The 22217-nt window shown below is 34.8% G+C and overlaps 1 protein-coding gene across 1 annotated transcript in view; it reads right to left on the reverse strand.

Moving 5' to 3' along the window:
• Positions 1-4509: 4509 nt before the first annotated feature.
• OLA1 (Obg like ATPase 1) overlaps positions 4510-22217 on the reverse strand; it is a 143497-nt gene continuing 125789 nt past the window's right edge. Inside the window, exons 8-11 of the mRNA XM_019727463.2 lie at positions 11386-11526; positions 10604-10700; positions 8445-8567; positions 4510-5020 (exon numbers count right to left, since the gene is read on the reverse strand). Of these exons, the coding sequence (XP_019583022.1) occupies positions 4919-5020; positions 8445-8567; positions 10604-10700; positions 11386-11526 (463 nt within the window). The 3' untranslated portion in view covers positions 4510-4918. The remainder of the gene's footprint in view (positions 5021-8444; positions 8568-10603; positions 10701-11385; positions 11527-22217) is intronic.

Here is a 22217-nt window from a genome sequence, read left to right on the forward strand (position 1 = left end):
GTACCAGTCCCAAGGTAAGCAGCCGGGTTACTGAATTTCTTCAGAGATGGAGGTTCCTGCCATATTGTTGCTCTGCTGTCCCTTAGGATGCATTATTAATGGATTCTCTGGAAGGAAAATGGCTTCTGAGGGGAAGAACACATCTAATATTTTGAAGCCTAGATCTGGAATCAGCCTTCATTCACATTCCACTGAAGAACTTAGTTGTATGACCTAAACCTAGCAGCAAGGAGTCTGGGAAATACCTGTTCTGTAGCAGGACAGCCAAGTGGCCAGCTACATTCTGTTTAAATTAGGAAGAAGGATGCCTTCTGGGAGACACCTAGCATACTCTCATGTCATGTTCTCAGTAAAATCAACGTAGAATGGGTAACATAATCTACAGATAACCTCCTTCAGATGGTTTATAGTTATGATCTGAAGAGTGTTTTATAAAACTATTATCAATAGAAAAATGTGATTGAAATGTAATTAAATCAAGATGTGATCTATTCCTTGTACTCAAAGGCAACCAAATTGCCTTATTTCAGCAGGAAAAAAAGGCAATTTGCATGAAGATCAGAAGGAGAGTCGAAGAACATACCACTATTATCTGTCTTTTCCACACTCCTGGGGCAACAGAACGTACTAACCTTTACTGGATGCGCACTGGCCTTTGAATGCAGGCCACACACCAGACATCATATAAAGGTTTCTTCCCTCCTTAGGGGAGAAGCTTCCTGCTTAGAAAGCAACTCTGACATCCATAGTAAGAAAGCAGATACAGAAACATTCCACTGGAATGGCATCAAAATAAGCCTCTGCCTAGTTTGGGAAGCACACATTCAGAGTGAAGGAAGAGCTGGATCTGAGAAGCCCAACTCATGGGACATGTTTCGTTCAGAACTCTGTTGTACATCTTAGCGCTTGGAAATCTGAGATGCTAAGTAGGCAAATCCCCCTATCATCTCCCATTCTTATGTGTCCTTAGAAGAAACATCGTAATTCTTTGTTCATCTTTCACTGTGACTGTACAAAGGCAGGACTAATAAACGGATTTAGTGACCAAGTAGAAGTTTGTAACATGGGGGTAATAGGATAGCCATCAGAAGTCCTGGAAGTGATTTCCTAAACAACATTTGCATTTCTGTCTTCTAATTTTATACCTACCAAGCAACTTTGTTTTACAATTTTGTCTCTTGAGTGGATATGGATGCTAGAAGAAAGCACTCCATTCTAAGTTAAAAGAATTGCTAGCATTTACTAAGCACTACCTAGGTACTAAGGAATTTTAGCATTCTACATGTACAAATAACCCTCACAACAATGCTGAGGGAGGTCATATTACCCCCATGTTATAGCAGAGGAAACAGGCTAATCAGGGGTCACACAACTAGGAAGCGGAACAGTCAGGATATTAACCCTGGCCTCCTGACGCCTGCGTACAGGCCTTAACCACCACTTGTTACCTATAGATCAGGAACACCTTCTACTGTAAAGGAAAGCAATTGCATGCTAGTTTACAAATTAGACTCTTCAAAGTTTGGAAAGTGTTACACACAGCATCAACTGAGCTGAAAAAATCCAGTCCCCTAGACCTGCAAAGCCAAGGACCAGATGGGATGTGTGGTTTGAGAGCTCTGTGAAGTACTGCCTGTGTGATCAAGTGAGTCCCTTCTTTTTTGTATTTCCTAATTACAACATGGGCTTTTCACTGAGATACTAATTTATAAGCAGTTCAGGAGGATAGTCACAGACTGTGAAGGCGATTCAAGAACTGTCCGTTTTTATAAGAGCCCCAAATCAGTTAGGAGACAAAAGTCACTCTAATGTCAAAACTAGCTCTTTTATTCTATTGCCACAGTGTATTTTTAGAAGCTTGAAATAGATGAGATCAATTTATCTACCTAAAGCAGTTTGCTATTAGAAACAATCAAGATTTCTGAAGTGTCTGGCAAAATAAAAAAGAACATTAAGTGTATCTAAGTAGACTAATTAGAAAAATATAAGAGATAGGAAAAGAAGGAATTTTCTGTCTGTGACTTTGAATGAGAGAGGACAGAGTTGTTACACAGGAACTTTGAGAATACAAAATGACAACTAGAGATAAACATCAATCTGGGTTTTAATGCAGGAAAGTTGATTAATCATAAGACTTACTCCCCAAATGGAGCTGGCAAATTACAAGTGAACAGAAACTTCACACACAACTGTTAATGATAAAAAGTATCTGTGCTTTTTGAGGGGTTCCGGTTCTGACCTGAGCATGCCCAAAGTGCAAGTTACGATGGTAGTAATAATGCTAACACTAAACTAAATACTACTGCAAACTTTTTTCAAGCTTTAGGCAAAAATAAAAATCTCTTTTTAACTACAATCTTGATTAAAATGGATCTAGATAGGTAAAAAATATTTACTTACAATCCTAAAAACATATTAATTGCAATATTAAACATGAAGATATAGGCATATGCTCACTTACCTATATGTAAAAGTTCTTTGAATTCTCAACTTTTGTAGAAAATACAATTTTGTACATGTATATAGTGTTACAGAACTTCTAACCAAATTATATTTTTAGCATGTAATTTCAGCCCCTAATGAATGCATTTACCTCAAAACTAACTTCTTTCTCTTATTAATGGTTCTGTTCTGCAATGTGCAATTATCACATTAGAAGTTAGCGAAAGTAAAATTATACAGGCTTAAAGACTTTTAAATGAGATTTCAAACTTCCATAAGAAGTCTATGCAATTTACTTTGGAGAAGACTCAAAAGCAAAATATTTGATTTCTTCTTATGCTAGTAAAATCCCTAACAATCCACTAATCTATACATTCCTCTAATACAGAAGTAAAACAAGAATTTCCACAGCAAACTTGGTCAACTGCACTTGCACCTGAGATGCATCACGTTTTAGTTATTTTTTTAAGAAAACCTTTTCTCATAGTTTTATTCTTATTTCTCTGCTGTTAACTAATTTTTATGTTTGCAAAAGAATATCTTACTGTAGGTCCTCCTTATCCACAGCTTTGCTTTCTGTACTTTGTTACCTGCAGTCAACTGTGGTCCAAAAATATTACACAGAAACTTCCAGAAATAAAAATGATTAAATTTTAAATTATGAGCCGTTCTAAGGAGCATGATGAAATTTTACACTGTCTCACTCTGTCCTGCCTGGGATGTGAATGATCTCTTCGTCCAGCGTCTCCACACTGTGTATGCTAGTCACCCATTTGTCACTCAGTGGCCATCTCAGTTAGCAAATTGGTTATGAGAAAGAGACCACATTTACATAACTTTTACTACAGTATATTGTTAAAACTTCTATTTTCATTATTGTGGTTAATCTCTTACCATTCCTAATTTATTAAGCTTTATCATAGTTATGTATGTGTAGGAAAAAAACAGTACATATAGGTTTGGCATTATCCATGATTTCAGGCATCCACTGGGGGTCTTGGAATGTATTCCCTGAAGATAAAGGGGGACTACTGGTTTGATGTTCAGAAAGAATGTACTCACTTAAAATCTTCTAAATTATACTTGTTACTCAACTGAATCCTTTTTAAACATCCTTTCCTATGTACAGCCAAATCTTTAAAATCACTTCTTGCCTTTTGTGCTACACTAAGTTTCAATGTTAAGTTTATGTGTGTATTTTAGCATTTCCTTTTCTTTAATGTAACAATGTAATTGAGTGAAAGGCTATCTGAGGTATGAATCTGGATTCCACTGAAATGGTCCTATGACCACAGGAGAGCACAAAAGGGCCATGGACGAACAAGAGAGGTCTTGCAGGAGGGTGAACGTGAGAGAGAAAGGGATGGTTTAGGGACGAGAGAACTCTAATAAGACTAACATCATAAGAGAAGAAGGCTAAGTGTCAACTAGTCTCCAAATAACTAATTTGTCATTATTTTCCTTCAGAATGTTCTACTACAATCTTACAAAGTGCTTCACCTATATATACTAAAAATTCAACTGGTCTAAAACATTTTAATAGCAAGTATGAAAAAAGTTTTCTAATTTTCAAGGTCTAATCTTTTTAGTAATAAACTTTACACTCACTACTGAATTTAAGCCAAGATTAGAACCTACCAGACATGAATGGGTTAGTTTTCACAATACTTTCATCATTTCAAAGGAAAGATGAAAAATAAACACTCTCCTCACTATGGTCATGACAACACCAAAAATCCCTTAATTTCTGAAGCAGCCTTTTTTCCAGCATTATTTTCCTTTTGGTCCTCGTCACCCATGTTATAGCCCTCGTAGCACCACAGCTATCATCTTTCAATAAATGTCCATCTACAAATTAATTAACTTTCTTGAGACAAATCCCTGGTATACTATTCTTCTGATTCCCATGAAAGACTCACTTTTAAGATACGATTGCAGCTGCCCCACACTGCCAGTTACTGTGTCATACGCACGCCTTAAAATTCTGTAATCAGCAGCCACCAGGTGCCGTATCGCATTCAGCACACTACAGTCAGTCAATACAGACATCCCCAAACACACCAAGGCTGGTTTTGTCAAATGTTTTATTGAGTGTAGACATCTGGAGTACTGTAAAACATGCATTATCTGTAGATTCAAAAAGGAGCAAGCCACATTGTCCCCACTGTCAGATGTGTCAGGCTTGGCAGACATGATGGAGATTAATGAAGTATCATGAGAGTAATATGGTTCCTGAAAAGCTTCTACAATTTGGAGTAGGGTCTTAATCATGTGAAAAGCAAAGCTGTTCACGTTAGTGAACTTGCATTTCATTGGGGGTACACAGTATTTTAATTTTAAAACAAATAAAAATAACTCTGTTTGTAGAAGATTCCCACCCCCTCAACTTTGTCCCTTCAGTTTTCAGAAATTTTAATTAAAAAACAAATCATACGCCTTTTGGAAATTGTACGTTTGTCTGAGCAGTAACTAAAATTTATTTCTTCTTCGGTTGCTGAGGTGTATTAAATTTGAAGAAGATAATATCTCCATCTTCAACAATATAATTTCTGCCTTGTTGTCTGTACTTTCCAGCAGCCTGCAAATAGGAAATATAGAGGAAATGGGTTATTTTACAACTAAGTCCATGAGGTAAATGGCAGGAACAGATGTAAAAAGTATTATATTTCTTTAAATATATATATATATATATAGGAAGGCATACAAGTTCAAAACTAGACTTGGAGAGAAGCAAAGTATTCCTGATTTGGGCAGCACTAGATTTTCCATACATACATAATCATAATGTATTCTCCACTAAATTGTTGGTACATAAATGTAATTATACCAATATCATTAAGTTTCATTACAGGCTGTTTATGGTACATTTCTGATGTGTCTGCAAACATCCAGCAAGTCACTGTAACAAAACAGATAAAACCAGGCAGGAGAAAAAGACTATACAACTAGTTTAAAGCTTCTTTATTGCTTAAAGAAATTCTTTGGTGATACTGATGAAGTCAAAAAGGTAGTTTGTTATACGGAAAACTATTATCAATTGTAATGCACAGATTTTAAATGATCCCCTTGGAGCTTTTTATTTAGTCTTGACAATGACCATACAGAGTGGTGTGTACTAGAATTCATCAGGAAGAAGACTACAGGCATACCAAGGGTTTGGTTCCAGATCACCACAACAAAGTGAGTATTGCAATCAAACGGTTGTAATCTTTTTGCCAGTAGAGGCTCTGGCCTTTAATGTGTAAAAAACGCAACATCTGTGAAGCACAATAAAGTGAAGCGCAATATGAGATATACCCTAGTTACAAGCAGACTCTAACAGGTTGGAACTGCAAAGACAGGTACTTTTTCCACTTGCATATTAGTTGGCAAAGTAACTGATTCCACCTGCTGGTATGCAGATTGAGATGTGCAATCGGCCTGTAATTCTAATACAAATAAGCAGCAGTTCCAGAGCCCCAGGCTCACCCCAGGCACAGCACACACACTTCCCCCAAAGCACCACAGGCTCCTGAGAATCTACGCCTAACACTGCGCACACTGACACAGGGCCACGTTACCCCACTGTCCACTTGACCAATCCACCACTCCACAAGGACTCAAGGATCTTCTGGAAAAAAGTCTCAAAAGTATTTTCCTTTGTTAGAATTTATTGAGAACACGAAACCTTTGCCCAACAAAATTAGTACTTCCCTTTGAAGATATGGATAAGAATGTTCAAAGCCAAGTGTAATTATACTAACCGGAAAAAACACTAACGAAGATCGTACATCTGAGGTTAAAATCAACAAACCAGATCACAGAGCTCTAGAAAGCGTACGAGCATTTTTAAATATCTAGACTACATATAAAAAAATCACCTACTAATAATGTGTTCTACTAAAACGAAGCTAATTTTTAAAAAGCCACGATACTCTAACATTCTAAAGGCTTTTCCCCACTTTCTCTCTCTCTGATTTTTATAAAGACATGTGATGTATTGAAGGCCATATGCTACTTATTTTGAGAATATAAAGTCCACTGTTATAAAACTATACAGACAATTTAAATCAAATACATACTGACCTGACATATTAATGTAAGTTTATATATTTTATTACCACTCAAGTTTACTATTAATTAAAGGTGACAGTGTGCCTTTAAATTCTCTAGAGACCATTTAATCCATTTCCACTGCTATCAGAAACACTGGTTGAAAAAAAAAGTCAATACCCATTTGTGAATCTTGAGTATGTATTAAACAAGACACGTCTAACCAGTTCATTTGCACTTGAAAGCAGCCATCTGTAGAAGCCAGCTTTGCCTAAGCAGATATGATTGCTAATAATGTGATATCCCTGTAGACTACAAAGCCCACACAGAGCTATTCAGTATATAGTTCACAGCACTGGCATTAAATTAGTTATGCTGCACTGGTGTTAGAAATACATATACATACATACACATACATGCAATCTTGCTCTCAAACCTAAAAGCTACTTGATAATATGCAAGTAAAATGTTTATTGAATAAGAGAGCATAAAACAATTCATAAATGCTTTACTGACTTGGAGTTTAAATTTTGAAATGTTAGTTTTGGAGATTAAAAATCACACAAAACACTTAATGGTATTCTAAGCTGAAAATCCAGAGGTCAATCTTTTCCAATTTATAGTATAAAAGCTCCCAGTTCATGTTAAGCATATCTACAAGCAGGAAATATTATTTTATTGTACATTATAAAGTTTCCCTGCATTGTTAAAGAAAGTATTCACAATTTATATAATCTTTCAAGTTTATTATAATATAGACAGCTATTAAGGATGGATGAAACAGGCCTATCACATGAGAGTATAAAGAAGCAGCCTCTGATTTCTAAATGCTAGTAATGGAAAGTACCTTATTTTAATCATCTTTATTCTATGAAAAATACATATGCCAACATGATGTAGCATGTTAAAAAATAACCTGAGACTTTCAAGTCTAATTAGTATTCCTGACAAAGTTCAATCTCAATCTCATCCTATCTATCGATACAGATGACACCACTGAAAAGTTAATGATATTGTTTAGTTGTAAACTGTAACTTCTCTCACTCCTTTTTAAAAAGCAAAATGGCTCATTCCACATTGAACCAATTATACCAAGATTTTTTTCCTCCTCCTCGTGGTGTTTCAAAAGTTCTATTAAAGTCCTGTTGTTCAGTATGATCTTACCAATGAAAATAAACTTGAAATAAACTTTCCTGCATCCCTTTCAAATTATGAAATAGTAGACATATGAATTCTATTACATTTTTCTATGGTAGTCTTCAAATATCAAATTAAGTTAAAGAAGCCTTCCTACAATGTCAGTTTAATCACTTTACTCACCTATCGATTGGAGATGACATACCTACCAGATTCTACTAAGTAAGACCTAATAAGTGAAACAAAATTAAGCCTGAAACAGAATTTACATTAAAAAAAAATCATTTATTCCTCATGTATAACATTGCTTCACTAGTAGTGGCTGCAAATCAAATTACTTATTAGCTAAAATAAAGCACAATTTTGGACCTGCCCTCTAGTGTTGAGAAAGCAAATCAAATTCCCAAAGATCTTAAAAAAAAAAGCACAACCATGAAGTTTCAATAAGAACTGGTTTTATTTAACTAAATTTCTGTCCCTTACCTTGAATTAATCATCAAGATATATATATGTATATATATATTCCTTCTATTTTAGATATTCAAATGTAATAAGTATAATTTTTCATTGGCCATTAGTGAACAAATTATTTATAATTATTTAAAAATAATTTATTTTATTTTTAGTTTTAGAAAAACACCACAAAATTACTGAATGACAATAATTCATACATTTTAAAAATTATCTAAAAGTATGTAAACAACTATGGCTCTTCAATCAGTTGACAGTAACACTAAACACTGATACACAGTTTAAAAGGCAGTTATTCATTTTAATGAGTGCCTTAATATCAGTAAAAATTATAAAATATGAAACCCAAAATAATTCCTTACCTTGACTGCATTTTCAGAACCTTCCTCTTTAAAATCTTCGTATTTCATTACTTCAGCCATAATGAATCCTTTTTCAAAATCTGTGTGAATCTTTCCTGCAGCTTGAGGAGCCTTCGTTCCTTTCTTTGAAAAGAAAAACCAGAGAAAACTAATTGCATTTAAGATGATTGATTGTAGGTATAGCATTTCTTTTTTCTGATCTGCAGTTGGGGTCGACTTAAACTTAGTTTAATATCAGTTAAGATGTCAGATACACAATTAGTACATTTTCAACACTGAACACAGACAGATCAGTAGATATTAAAGAAGCATAGCTTTGTTTTTCTTAACAGTCATCCACAGTTTTATTGATTTAGATGGTAGTGGTCTGGTATTGGCCTGGGTTTCATTTCGATTTTCTATTCTTCCCAGTGGAAAAAAAATAAGGATTTTTAAAGTAACTTTCAAGATGAATTATCAAAGGTTTTAAAAAGATAAAAAAGACCTTGAAATTTTCAGCTCATCTAAAGAACATATAAAAATCAATATATAAAGGGACATTTTAAAGATATTTCCAACAAATCATATAATCTATGTTTAGCAAATAATTTTGAAATCCTCATAAAATTTTAAAAAAATTTTCAAGAATTTTACATTATACACCCTGTCTCTACCCACTATGTAGGAAAATTCAAGTTGATATAGGAAGAGAAATGTCTTATAATTACTCCATGTGTTAAATTACAAGGACATATATTCCAGACACACACAACCATGGAAAGAAATTTGAGAAATAATGGTGACCTAAAGGCTGCTTAATAAAGCATGTTAAAGTGATAAGAAATCTGACACTATAAAGCACAGTTTTTACAATAAAAGATGTATTGGGTTAATATGGCTACTCACTGATGCTTACCTGACTAAATATCTTAGCACATTAAATCATGGATACTTATAATCAGTCTTAAGATAAACCAGCTTTCACATTTTCAAGCCCAGAACACGTTATCTTTCCTGCTACATACCTAAGTTTGGAAGTTTTAAGGCTTTAAAATATATAGTAAAAATAAACCCTGGCAATTTGTTTACCAACTCGGATTTATTCTGACATTATTTTATAAGTGTATATATAAAAGAACCTTGGTTAGAAATCTATCTTCTTTTTTTTTTTTTTTTACAAAGGGGAGAGGAGACAAAAGTGAATCTAACATTCACACAACAAACACATTTAACATTTTGTTGAACTGCCTCCATGTTCCTATCCATATTAAATCAAAATAAATGTAAAATAAATTGCGGTGGTCAGGACAAACAGAAATCAAAGCAGCACTAAAATTAATCATGTAGCATTTATTAAAAAGGCATAATAAAAATGAAAAAGACACTATTTCTAAAAGTTCTGACATTATTTTTATATTACTTAACCGTACTTGGGGCTACATATATTTCAAAATATTTTTCAATAGTAACTACCATATTACAATATATTTACATCTAAAAGCAAGTCATTACAGCTCAGTTTCTATTGTCCTCTGGGAATAAATTAGTCATTGTTTCTGGTCGTAATCAAGTCATTGTATATATCAATACTTAAAATACATATCACATTTTTAAGAAGACTGAATATATAACATAGCAAAAATAAACACTACTTCTATGAATTCAATTTACAAAAGGCATGAATTATTACACATTGAGTTTAGCTCTTTGAGACCAACTGTGTATCTATGAAGAGCATAATGATGTCATATTGCTTTTATTGCTGAAAATGTAATCCGAGCAAAGCAAAGGAGGAAAGAACCACCTGCAACCCAAACAAACTTAGCGAATACAAAATGAAAAGCAACATCAATTTCACTGCAGACAAACCCAGTCACACAGATTAAGCAAGCACAATACTGGTGCGTCTTATCTCTGACCACAGGAGGAGGGTAGACAGATTCTACAGGATGAAGAAATTCAGACTATGTAATAGGCAGAATCAATTGTTACCTGCCTCAATCAATGCCGCTCCACTTTCACTGTTCAGCAGCTCACAAATAATTAAAGTTATCCTGGACAAAAACCTCATCTGTAATGACTAGCTAACCGCCACCATGACAAACTTCAAAGTCAGTGATATCAATCTGAATTCAATAGTGTGGAACTGGATATAGCTGATGAATAAGTATGAATCTTACCCTGATGGTCCATGCACGCACTTCATCTGGGCCTGCAGTGAAAAAGTATTCTAGTTGGAGTGCTGCAAACCCAGCCTTAATGATCTTTGGTAAAGCGCTGAAATAAAATGAAACAAATTCACTCAACATACAAGTTGACTGTACAAGAGATTGGTACAGAGCTAAAATTATTCATTTCAAGCAGAAAATGTTAAAGATATTAGTAAATGACTATTCATCTTTCATAACGTACTTGAAGATGTCAGAAAGCATACAACTATTTCTAAAAAATCCCCTCTAAAACTGGTTTTAATTGTATTAGTCTCTATCATTTTGAATTGTTTACTATAAAAAAAAGAAAATTTTTTTTGATTTACCCATTCTATGACTATTTTCCTCCAATATTAATTATTCGAAGGATGTGGGTCACGAAAGCAAATTTGACTGAAATCCAATGTTTAAACAATCTATTATGGTTACTCAGAAAAAACCAAGGCAACTGAATCACCCTTTCCCTTCCCCCACTGAACATGACGAAAGAGTTTTGGCGATCATTCCTTCTCAAAAATATACATAACTAATACCTATGTTATAATTAAAACACTGTACAGAGATGACAGATGACAGTTAAAAACTTAATTTAAAATAAATCTTTTCACTCTGTCTCATGGTAAAGAAAGGAGAAGATTCCCTCTTTATAATGGTAATTACTCTGTCATTTATTATTCTATCAGCGCAAGCAATTAAATTACTGCAAGGAAATAGTTGATAATAAAGTGTAGGGAAAATGAATGCTAATTAACCTTTGTGTCATGTTCGCTTCCAGATACTTCTGTCTCTCCTCAGCACTCAATTCTTGCAACTTGAGTTCCAAGGCTCCACTAAAAGGAATGACCAAGGCACCTGGGTCATACTTGTCCACCCACTCTTTAATTTTTATCAACCTGTAGACAAAAAAGGGCACAACATTATCTTGTAGTGCATGCATGACTGTACCACATTCATTATTATCAAGTAGCACATACATATTCATAAGAATTGCACGGTTTTATGATGCCATCTTTTTGTGTATAGCTTTCCAAGGTCAAGGCATTAACAGGCAGCAATTGCTTCAGGTATTCGCCATAATATTTTACTATAATTTAGTTTTACTTCAGCACATCATCTATAGGAAATGCAAATATTTTAAAACTTTTTAAGTTACGTTAAATTTGTTCAGCAATAACACCTGTGCCCTTGAAAACCTTAATTTTGTGATTTATTTTCCTTACTTAACAAAGTAAATTTTTTAAAAACAAAAAGTTCTGCTTGTATAGAAATCAGACCTAAAAGTGCCAGCTAATTTTGAAGAGTCTTTGAAAAATAAATAATTTGTTCCATCCAGATATCTATATATTCCTGGTCCAGTTTCTTATTGGACTAACAAGAGCTTACAGTTGTATTGGTTTTGAGGGTGATTTTTGCTAATCAAAACAAACATGTCCAAACATACAGATTTACAAACCTAGTTGGTTATGTACACACTGCTTTTATGAACCTCACTTTTGTAGGATCATGAATAATGGAATTGCAGAGGAAATAAATTCCTTTAATCATAAAGGGTTTGAAAAGAAATTGATACCAAGTGTTACCTGAAGATGACTGAGTGATTTTTTTTTCTTCCAAAGCATGGAGTGTTTTGACAAAGTAGTAGTCAGAACATAAATGAAATAAGTGTAGTAAATATATTAACCAGGTTCTGATCCTACCACTTTGCTAGCTTTTTATTCCTGGGCAGGTTACTGAACTTGTCTAAGCTTGGGTTTCCTCGTCTATAAAAATGGAGACAATAATAGTACATATTATATTGTAAAGACTCTAGAAAAATAATGCCTGGCATATAGTAAGCAAATATTAACAGTAATTACTATTACTAATTTTCATTCTCAGGTAATCATTGTATATATGCCTATGACTCTGGAATAGTATAGTATAAAACTGAATATAGATTTCTTAGAAATTTGTATTAAAAATGTTAACGTATACCATGCATAGTTCCACTAGTCTCCCATGTTTAGACCAACGTTGTAATAGCTACTATAGCAAACAAACAAACAAACAAACAAAAAACTGTGGCAGGAATCCTTTAAATAATCTATGTTAACATCACTTTAAGGGAAAAGAAACAAGAACTAAACCACACCACAAATTCATTAACACTCACCTATCAAAGAAAATGGCAGAGGATCAGCGTTATTAAAAAATTAAGAATATATAGGGCCTACTGAGTAGGTTTAGGATGGGATAAAGGAATGAAAAATTCATACAATAGTGTTTACATGTTTGCTATATAAAACTAGTATATACTTTATTTAATATTTTATCAGTGGTTTTTTATTATAATTTTTTTTCCTTTTGGTCACATCCTAAAAAAACTGGACCAATCCAATCTAATCAATCAATCAAACAATATTTATTTTGGAATAAAGTAGTTATCCTTTAAAATAGGAAATCCAAACCAGATATTTTCTTATCCAAAATTATGAAAGACAGGTTAAGAAAAAGGGGGAAAATTTAAATTGATACTTCTGCCTATAATAACATTATGAGATTCTAAGTTACTTCATAGACTTACACTATTCAAACAAAACTGTACTATTATTATACAACTCAGATACAATCAAATATGTAATTAATAAAAGATCACATACCAAATACAGACTCAATGAAAGTGAAATAAAACAAGCCCATGTAAAAGGATAATATAAAAATATCATACATTTTGTTTCATAAACAGTCAACATAACTAATAAAACTAGAACTGTTATGAAACAACAAGATAAAAAATAATTACTTTGGTTAAAACATCAATTCAGAATAACAATAGTTTTACCCTGTCATTTTAACAGCCTTTCCTGCAGTGTCCTCAGAGGGATTATTTGCATTCCTCAGGTGTTCTATTGTACAATTCAGATGAATAAAGACTTACAAATCATTCCTCTACCGCCAATGTGAGACTTTGATCTGGTGAATACACCATTGTACCTTAACTATAATTGGCAAAAAACCTGACAGTGTAGGCATCACAAGCTTAATAACAAAGGAGAATATCTCAAAGTGTTGACAGATGATCTTCATAATGCAGAAGCAGAGCTGGTACATTTTAGCAATAAATGAGCACTGAGGTCTAAAGGTCTCTAAAGTGACTGACATCAGACCTGCTACAGCCTCACTAAAAGAAAAAGGTACCGTGGCACTCTCCGTAAAGTGAGTTAGGCTCTTTGCCTGCAAGCTTCACTTTTGTGACTTTCACTGTCATAGAAAACACAGGGAAGATGAAAAGTGAGTTAGGTTCTTTGGCTGTCTGCTCTACTTTTGTTACTTTTACTATCAAACAAAAGTGAGAAATGTCCCAAAGTGATTTTTAATTACATATTTGAAATAAGCCCTGGGTAATTAAAAAGTATGACTCGATTTCAAGATTACAGGCTGGAATACATATAATATAACTATTAGGTCTGGTGGTTACAAAAGTGTGATAATGAGGCCAAGATCACAAGTTTGAACCCCATTGGGACCAGTTACCTTTTGCAGAAAAATGTCTATTCTATTGCTATAAACCATATCCCAAACTATAGTCATCTCAAAAACGTGTGCTACTGGCACATGAGGGATATGGAAAATCAAAGTTGAGCTCAGTACCACTACTAGAAAAACAATTTCAAGTACATTCTATCAAAGTGACTGAATAATAATCTCCATATACAAATGTTAGCAAATGTCTAAAGAAAACTATGTAACTGTTACCGTGTTTCCCTGAAAATAAGACCTAGCCGGACAATCATTGCTCTAATGTGTCTTTTGGAGCAAAAATTAATATAAGACCCGGTCTTATTTTATTATAATATCATATTGGGTCTCATCTAACATAAAATAAGACCGGGTCTTATATTAATTTTTGCTCCAAAAGACGCATTAGAGCTGACTGTCCGGCTAGGTCTTATTTTGGGAGAAACAGGGTAGTGAGCAAAATAATAGTAACGATAATATTGTCACAGAATATCAAATTATATGAGGGGAGAAGAAACAGTAAAGACAGTACACTCCTACGAGTTCAAGTATAAAGACTTTCATAGTACACACTCGTTTTATAAATTTATGTGAACAGACTATTGCAAGGGGATCCATCCTTCTCTTGATAAGCAGCCAGAGCCACACTGATGATTTCCCCAAAGTCTTACGAGTGACAAATGGAAAGAGGAACTGCCATTAGTTGCATTTTTCTCCCTGATAATGAAGTAAGAGGACAAAGCAGGGACTATTCAGTTTTAAGGCTAAAAGAGAGATGCACTGGCCAGTTGTGATGTTAGTCAGATTCTTTGGCAGAATGAGATCTTTAATATTAAGTTAGTATTAGATTTCCAAAAAACCATGTCCCAAATTTACCTTTGGTCTTATAATCTGACTTTTCTTGGCTAGTCTTGAAATTCCAGATTCTATAATTTGATTTTCCTAGGGTTAGTTAACATTGTTTGTGTTTATCTTCCCAGATACCAATTTTATTTCTAAAAATTCTATTTGTTTCCCTTTCAGAATCTATCTGCTCTTATTTGGGTAACATTTTACTCGTTTAATGAATTTAGTCCCCTTTCAATATTTTAAACAGATTAAAAGTTCCTTTCAGACTGCTCTAATCTCTTCTAATTTCTTGAGTATAACTCTGCCCCCACCATATGTCATCTGCTAACACGACTTCTCACGACAGTTGGTTCCTATGTCTATTCAGTGTCGTTTGGGGTGTGTGGTTATTTGGCAGCAGCAGTTATGTTCCAAGGGAGTCTGTGATCCCCTGGGTTGTTGAGATGTATATAATGGGTAGTTTTGTGGTTGTTTCTTCTAGAAAGAGTTCTGGAGGTTTCTGCACGAGATTATTGGTAATGCAAATTAAGGCACCCTACTTCTTACAGTGCAGCCCTAATCTCTAATTTCCTGAAAGTAATAGTTTCCTTCCTTGTCTGGAAGGGATGGAAGGCGGCGCATTTTTCCAGTATGATCATGGAAAGGACAGCCTTTTCTAGGCTTTATGAATGAGACGCATTCCATCACTGGTAGCCTGGGGCCTGTACCTGGGCTCTTATTCCCATATGGACACTAAGGCCTCTAAGCCATACACAAGCTCAGCTTCTCCCGAGGGCCATACACCACCGATTCCTCTCTACTGTCACTGTCCTCTTTGCTTTTGGCACCTAGAGAATCCCTTTTCTTGCTTTTGAGTCCTGCTGTGTGCTCTGAAAATACCACACCTTCATCAATACTATCCTTTTCTGGTTATTTTCTCTGGTGTTTCTACATATTAGAAACAACAAGGGACATTCTTGTATTGGCTTAGTCCACCATCTTAACTCAAAGCTCCTTTTTATTGTGTTCCAATATGACAGCTTTCAACATTTTTGGACCATCACTCACGGGAAGGAATAGATTTTATACCTGAATCAAACATATGGCGCACAGACATATTTTCATATACATAGTCAGAGACAGGTGTCACAAAACCATACTAACCTTTATAATGGGATATAAAACAATCCCAAAGGTACTATTTGATATTCTGCATAAAATTAAATTCTTACAACTTAAAATAAACCCCTGAAATAGTTTTCTCTAATAAATTTTAACAAGAATTTTAATTTATTCTTTTCTACACTTCATGTCCATCTAGCCATTCAACAACCCACAGCTACTCAAACTGATTATATTTTCTAAAAATCCTTTGACGGCTCAATCCAGCACTAAAGCCAAATTATACTACCACTTATGATACCTTTGTTGAACATTAGAACTCTCTCAAATCTGTTTATTCTATTTTGCAACATCAAAGTATATTTGAAATCTTTTAAGTTGTTACACATGGTAATTTTAGGTCCTTATACACACCTCATGTAGTTTTCTGGGTGAATCTAGGTCTTGACTTAAAAAAAAAAAATAGCAGCGATATCTTGCTCTAACTGAATTTAACTGCTGACATGAACCACATGTCAACATTCAGAAAACGATGCAACTTACACAAAGCAGGATCCAGAGTTGCTTTATTCAGTGACTTGATGTTATTCAATGTTATTAAGGACCTGACCTTAAATAAACTAGTTCCCCTCATGTTGTTCATGGTATGGAGGTACCGTAAATCCAGAGGGTACTGATAAACACAGGTCATTTTTAGTCTCCTCCCTTGCAGGTTTACTCTCATTTCTACTAAAACTGTTCAGTGTTTCAAAGAATGACTTTAAGATATCTCATTTCTCTTTTCCATTTTCCAAACATGATCCCTACAAACTTACATCGATTTACAGTGTTCTGAAACAAAAAGAACAAGAACAAAGAGAGAGTAAGGCTTATGGAAGGTAAAGTTATCTTCTTAAAGATGACATAATATTATTTAATCAAGCATCATTTTATAAATAGTAACAAATAATACTGGAAACCTACACTAAAATAGCACAATGTACAAACTGAAATACATACCACAAACAATATTCATTCAAAGCCAAAAAATTAGCTCTAGAAAATCTAACATTCCCAACTCTTAAAAATCCTTTGAATAAAGTTATTAGAATGGATTTATTAAGAAAGTCAGTGGGGAAAAAAACAGGGAGAAGAATATGAGGTGTGATAAAAAAATACGGAGAATGTTTAAATAAAAAATTATTACAGTGAAAGACACATTGCCATTAACACCCCTCAAAATACCCACCCTTGCTTCAAACACACTTATCGCATCATTCTTGCTACTTTCTGAAGCAGTTCTGGAAGTCCTCTTTCATGAGTGTCTTTAGTTATGTTGTCATGGTTGCCTCGATGTCCTGAATCATTTTGATTTTGGGGAAGAGCCAGAAGTCCCATATTGCCAGATCTTGTGAACAAGGTGGATGAGGATATACTGTAATGTTTTTATTTGACAGAAATTGCCATCCCAGAAGCGATGTGTGACATGGAGTGTTGTCATGATAGAGGACGAAGTAAAGACACGAAAGAGGACTTCCAGAACTGCTTCAGAAAGTGGCAAGAATGATGGGATAAGTGTGTTTGAAGTAAAAGGGGAGTATCTTGTGGGGGATTAATGGCAATATGTCTTTTACTAATAAATTTTTGTTATTTAAACATTTACTGTATCTTTTGATCACACCTCATACCAAAAAGTAATTTCCAGTATAACTGATTAGTGTCTGGAAATCTAATCCCTCTTCTAAAAGAGATCCCCATCTTTGATGTATGTAATAGACTTCAAGTTTCAGTGCTCTTGTTCGATTTCATGGAGTTACACAGAATAACAATTACAACCTCACTTCTCAAAGTGATCACATCACTTGGGTGACTTGTTAGAAATGCAGAACCACAGAATCTGAATTTTAAAAAGATTCTCAGGTATTTCATATGCATGTTAAACTTCCAGATGCACTGAACTAATAAAGGCCTTTGAAAATAAAAGCACATTAACTGAAAGCTTGAAAATGTCTGAAATAACTCTGCAGACAAACTGATAGCTAAGCAAATGTTGCCTACCTATCCCACTGATACGAGAGGAGAATAACAGAATAACACTTGCTTACCCCTCCTAGGTTCAAAAACCAGAAGAGGAAAAAGTCACTACAATTTCAGGAAGTGTAATAAAAATGTTTGCTCTGAATCCCCTGCAATGTCAAAGAAGTTTCAAATTCACAGTAAAAATAATTAGTTTAGACAGAATTACTACGGTCAACAGTTTCTTACTTTGTAAGACATAATTATCCCTCTTTTATTCTAATAAGCCTCAATACCTGGAAAAACATCTGTAGTAAGTTAGCTTTGGAGTCTAGATTCAAATTATAAGAAGTGATTCCAGCAGAGGGGACTCTGTGAAATCTGAATTCATAACAAGTAAAAGGAATATTATCACAAATTGTTTACTATGAGAGCCTCTGTCTGAAAAACGCTATTTATTTTGCAGTCGCTATAATAAAATGGCATTTGTATACATACCCACATAAACACATATATATGTATATGTATGTATAGTTTGCAGCAAATAAAAATTGGATTTCAGGCTTTCTGTTTCAAAGATTAACAAGCTTTATGACTCTCGTGATAACTGGAAGGTTATGAGGAAACTGAAATGATAGGTGTTATGACAGCAGACAACCTTAAAAGCAAATTTAAAAAATTGGAATATGTTTATTCCACCACTTTGGGGCTCACCATGACTGAGATTCCTTTAATCCTTACTATACTTTCAAAAAAAGATAATGCAAAGATAACACATGCAATTAATTTATATATGATAAACATGCAACTACTGTATGGAAATATTTTCTATGTTCAGTAAAAAGTCTCAAAAAAAAAAAAAAAAGTCTCACAATGAATAAACAGGAGGAAACATCAGGGTGAATCCTAATTAGGTTGAGGAAATCGTAGTACTCCCATTCTCCAGCTGGCAACCGGTCTGAGAGTGGGTATGTGAAACAGTCTGGTCAATGGAGCAAGAAGGGAAACCTAGGGAAAGATTTCAAAAGGTTCCCTTTGGCCCTTAAAAGAGAAAACAGAATTTTTGCTGTCCACGATGTCTGGATCTTACCCCTGGAACTCTAGCAGCCATGTTGTGACCCAAAGAATGGAAAAGTTGAGAAAAACCCTTATTCTTGGTAATATCACAGGAACATTGAATTAACCAACCCTGGAAGACACACTATCTTGGGTCTTGTTATGTATTGGGATTGTCTTTGTAGCTGAAAGCAGCCAGATTAATCCTCATTTAAGTATATGACGGCAGCACCTCTTAACTGCTCTAACTCTTATTCTTTAAGAAACCAGTTCCTGCAGAGCTTTCTCTAAGCTTCCATATGGATAGATGCTATCACCACAATCTACCCTATACTATAAATGACCTATTTTCTTGTTTATCTCCTCCCACTATACTCGTAAACTAAAACTAAAACCTTCCTGAGGTCAGGGACTTGTCTTCGTTCTCTGATATACCCACAGAACTCTCCTAACACAGCACCTGGCACACACTGGATGCTCATTCTCTGACTGAATAATAAGGTGGACCGAGCTTTAGCTAATAACTAGTTGACTGACCACAGGCAGCTGTTTAGGGCCTCTTAACTTTAATTTATTCATCTGCAAACTAAGGAGTTTTCACACTGTGCTGGGCTCCCTAAAGGAGCTCCCAAGGTGCTAGGAGAAAGGGTAGGGAGAGAGAGGGAGGAGGAACAGCGGGGTTCTGGACCCCCCACTCCTGCATGTCAACCGGAGCTGCCTCATTCTCCCGTGTTCCATTTCTGCATCAGATTTCATCAAAAGAAAGAGTTTTGCTGTTTCTAAGAACTCTAAAGTTTAATGATTGAATGGTCCTTTTCTGATGGTAAATTCTATCATTTTTATGGCAAATGCCAGAAATCAAACAAACACAAGTGCTAAAATCTTCTGGCACTTCAGATTTCTGCTTAAATACTGTTTTTTATCGTCTTTTAAAAAAATTTTTTTTAAGCCTCTCTCTTGCCATTTTCTGTCACTCTCTATTCTCTCACTTTGACTTATTTTTCTTTATAGCACTTATGTTCTTAATGTTTATTATCTTCCTCCCAGCACTGGTGAACCTACTTTACTCATTTCTTAGAGCATGGAACTTTTAGAATAGTTTGTTCACTGTGGTATCTCCAGCACCACTTATTATAGAAGTTGGCACAAGCTGATGCTCAGTAAATGTTGGACAGATCAATGAATAGGAATGAATTAAGCTGAAAGTTCATCTAAAAAAGATTAGTTAAATGAACACTCAGAAGTACATATTCTTCTGCCAGAGCCAACTTAGACATTAGTAAGCTATAGCTGACTTGACCACTGGAGCTATGCACATTTGATAGCTAGAATGATGAAGTTAAAAAAAATCATAGCAACAGAAAGTGGGGGGAGAATACCTAACTCAGGTAAGGCCATACAAACAAAAATTCATACTAGAGTGGTGTTATTGTCATTCCCAAGTTAAGTCTGTAGCGTGAACTACTATAATTTAAGTCTGAACATCAAGGTTCATTGTGAATGTACCAAAATGAGCACCTCAAATGTTAAGATGTTCCCTGGGTCTCAGGCTTCTTAACCTCTTCAAGGCTACTAAGTTACGATTAATGTTCATACTAAGTGTCCCCAACCAGGGCACATTTTTGATACTTTAGAGGAGTGTTTATCAAAATATAGTTTCTGGACCACCTGTGAATCCTGGACTCTATAAAATACCTAGGTTTATGATCTTTGGAAGTGGGATTTGCACCCAACTCTTATAACACTTTGCACTCTGATGGCTGAGAGGCACTATTTTGAATCTTTGCCATTTCTTTGCAATTCTTTATTCTAGTTTTAAACATTACACATAGAAATATTCTGTAATTATAGTTGTCATGAGGTATGAAACCAGTATATGTAGCTTAAGACTACGAAATGTTAGCTCCAAGAAAACTTCCCAACTATGTTAGGATCCTATAGACGAAATGAAATTACTTCTGCCTCTGGAGCCCTGGGATAAACTATCTTTCCTTCCATTTTTGTGTAAAGAGGAAGACCCCAGGTTGATGCAATCCATAATCAAAACATAAATTTATAGGGATAGTGACATATCTTGAATTATCACAGAAACAGCTTTCTAGAGAATGTAAATGGTATCAGAAATGGCACTTCAGCATCCAGACTACTTATGAAGAAGAAAGTCAAAAGACTACTTTTGATATCGTGGGAGAGATGGGGGAGAAGATGCTTGGAATAAGAGAGAGTGTACTTACTTGGAGTGGAGGGAGAGTATGCATTGCAACATGTGTCATAGGGGTAGTGTGCCAAAGAAACACAGCAGTGTAAAGACGATGAAAACTTTGGTATTGAGCCTTTTTGAGATTGGCCTAAATTTATGAAGAGCTTGTAAATGATAAAAACTACAAAACATCATTAACAGAAATTAAAGACCAAAGTAAGCGGAAAGACATCTGGGTTCATGAATTGGAAGACTTAATATTGTTAAGATGGCAGTGTTCCCCAAATTGATCTACAGATGTAATACTATCTATCAAAATTCCTGCTGCCTTTTTTGCAGAAATTTAGAACCAATCCTAAAACTCATATGAAAACGGAAGGACCCAGGAGAGCCAAAACAATCTTGAAAAAGGAGAACAAAATTGGAGGGCTTCCCCTTTCCTATTTCAAAACTACTATACGGCTATAGTGATCCAGACTATGTAGCACTGGCATAAGGGAAGAACAGAATTGGACTAGAATTGAGAGCTCAGAAATAAATCTATACATTTATGATCAACTGATTTAAAAAAATTGTAATTGTGGTAAAAACCCATAAAATTTACCATCTTAACTATTTTTAAATGTACAGTTCAACAGTGTTAACTATATTCACACTGTGTAATGAATCTTCAGAACTTTTTCATCTTGCAAATCTGAAATTTTATGCCCATTGAACAACTCCACACCCCAACCCCCAGCCCCTGGCTCTATAAGTCTGACTATTTTATTTATTTATTTATTTATTTATTCTACCCCTTTCTTCCGCCTCCCCCGCCCCTCTCTGATTCAAGCCGTTGTTTCTCGTAACACCCATGCTGGCTGCCGGACGCCAGCCACTCACGAT

The sequence above is a fragment of the Rhinolophus sinicus genome, linkage group LG01 (assembly GCF_036562045.2).
Source record: "Rhinolophus sinicus isolate RSC01 linkage group LG01, ASM3656204v1, whole genome shotgun sequence".
Classification (NCBI taxonomy): domain Eukaryota; kingdom Metazoa; phylum Chordata; class Mammalia; order Chiroptera; family Rhinolophidae; genus Rhinolophus; species Rhinolophus sinicus.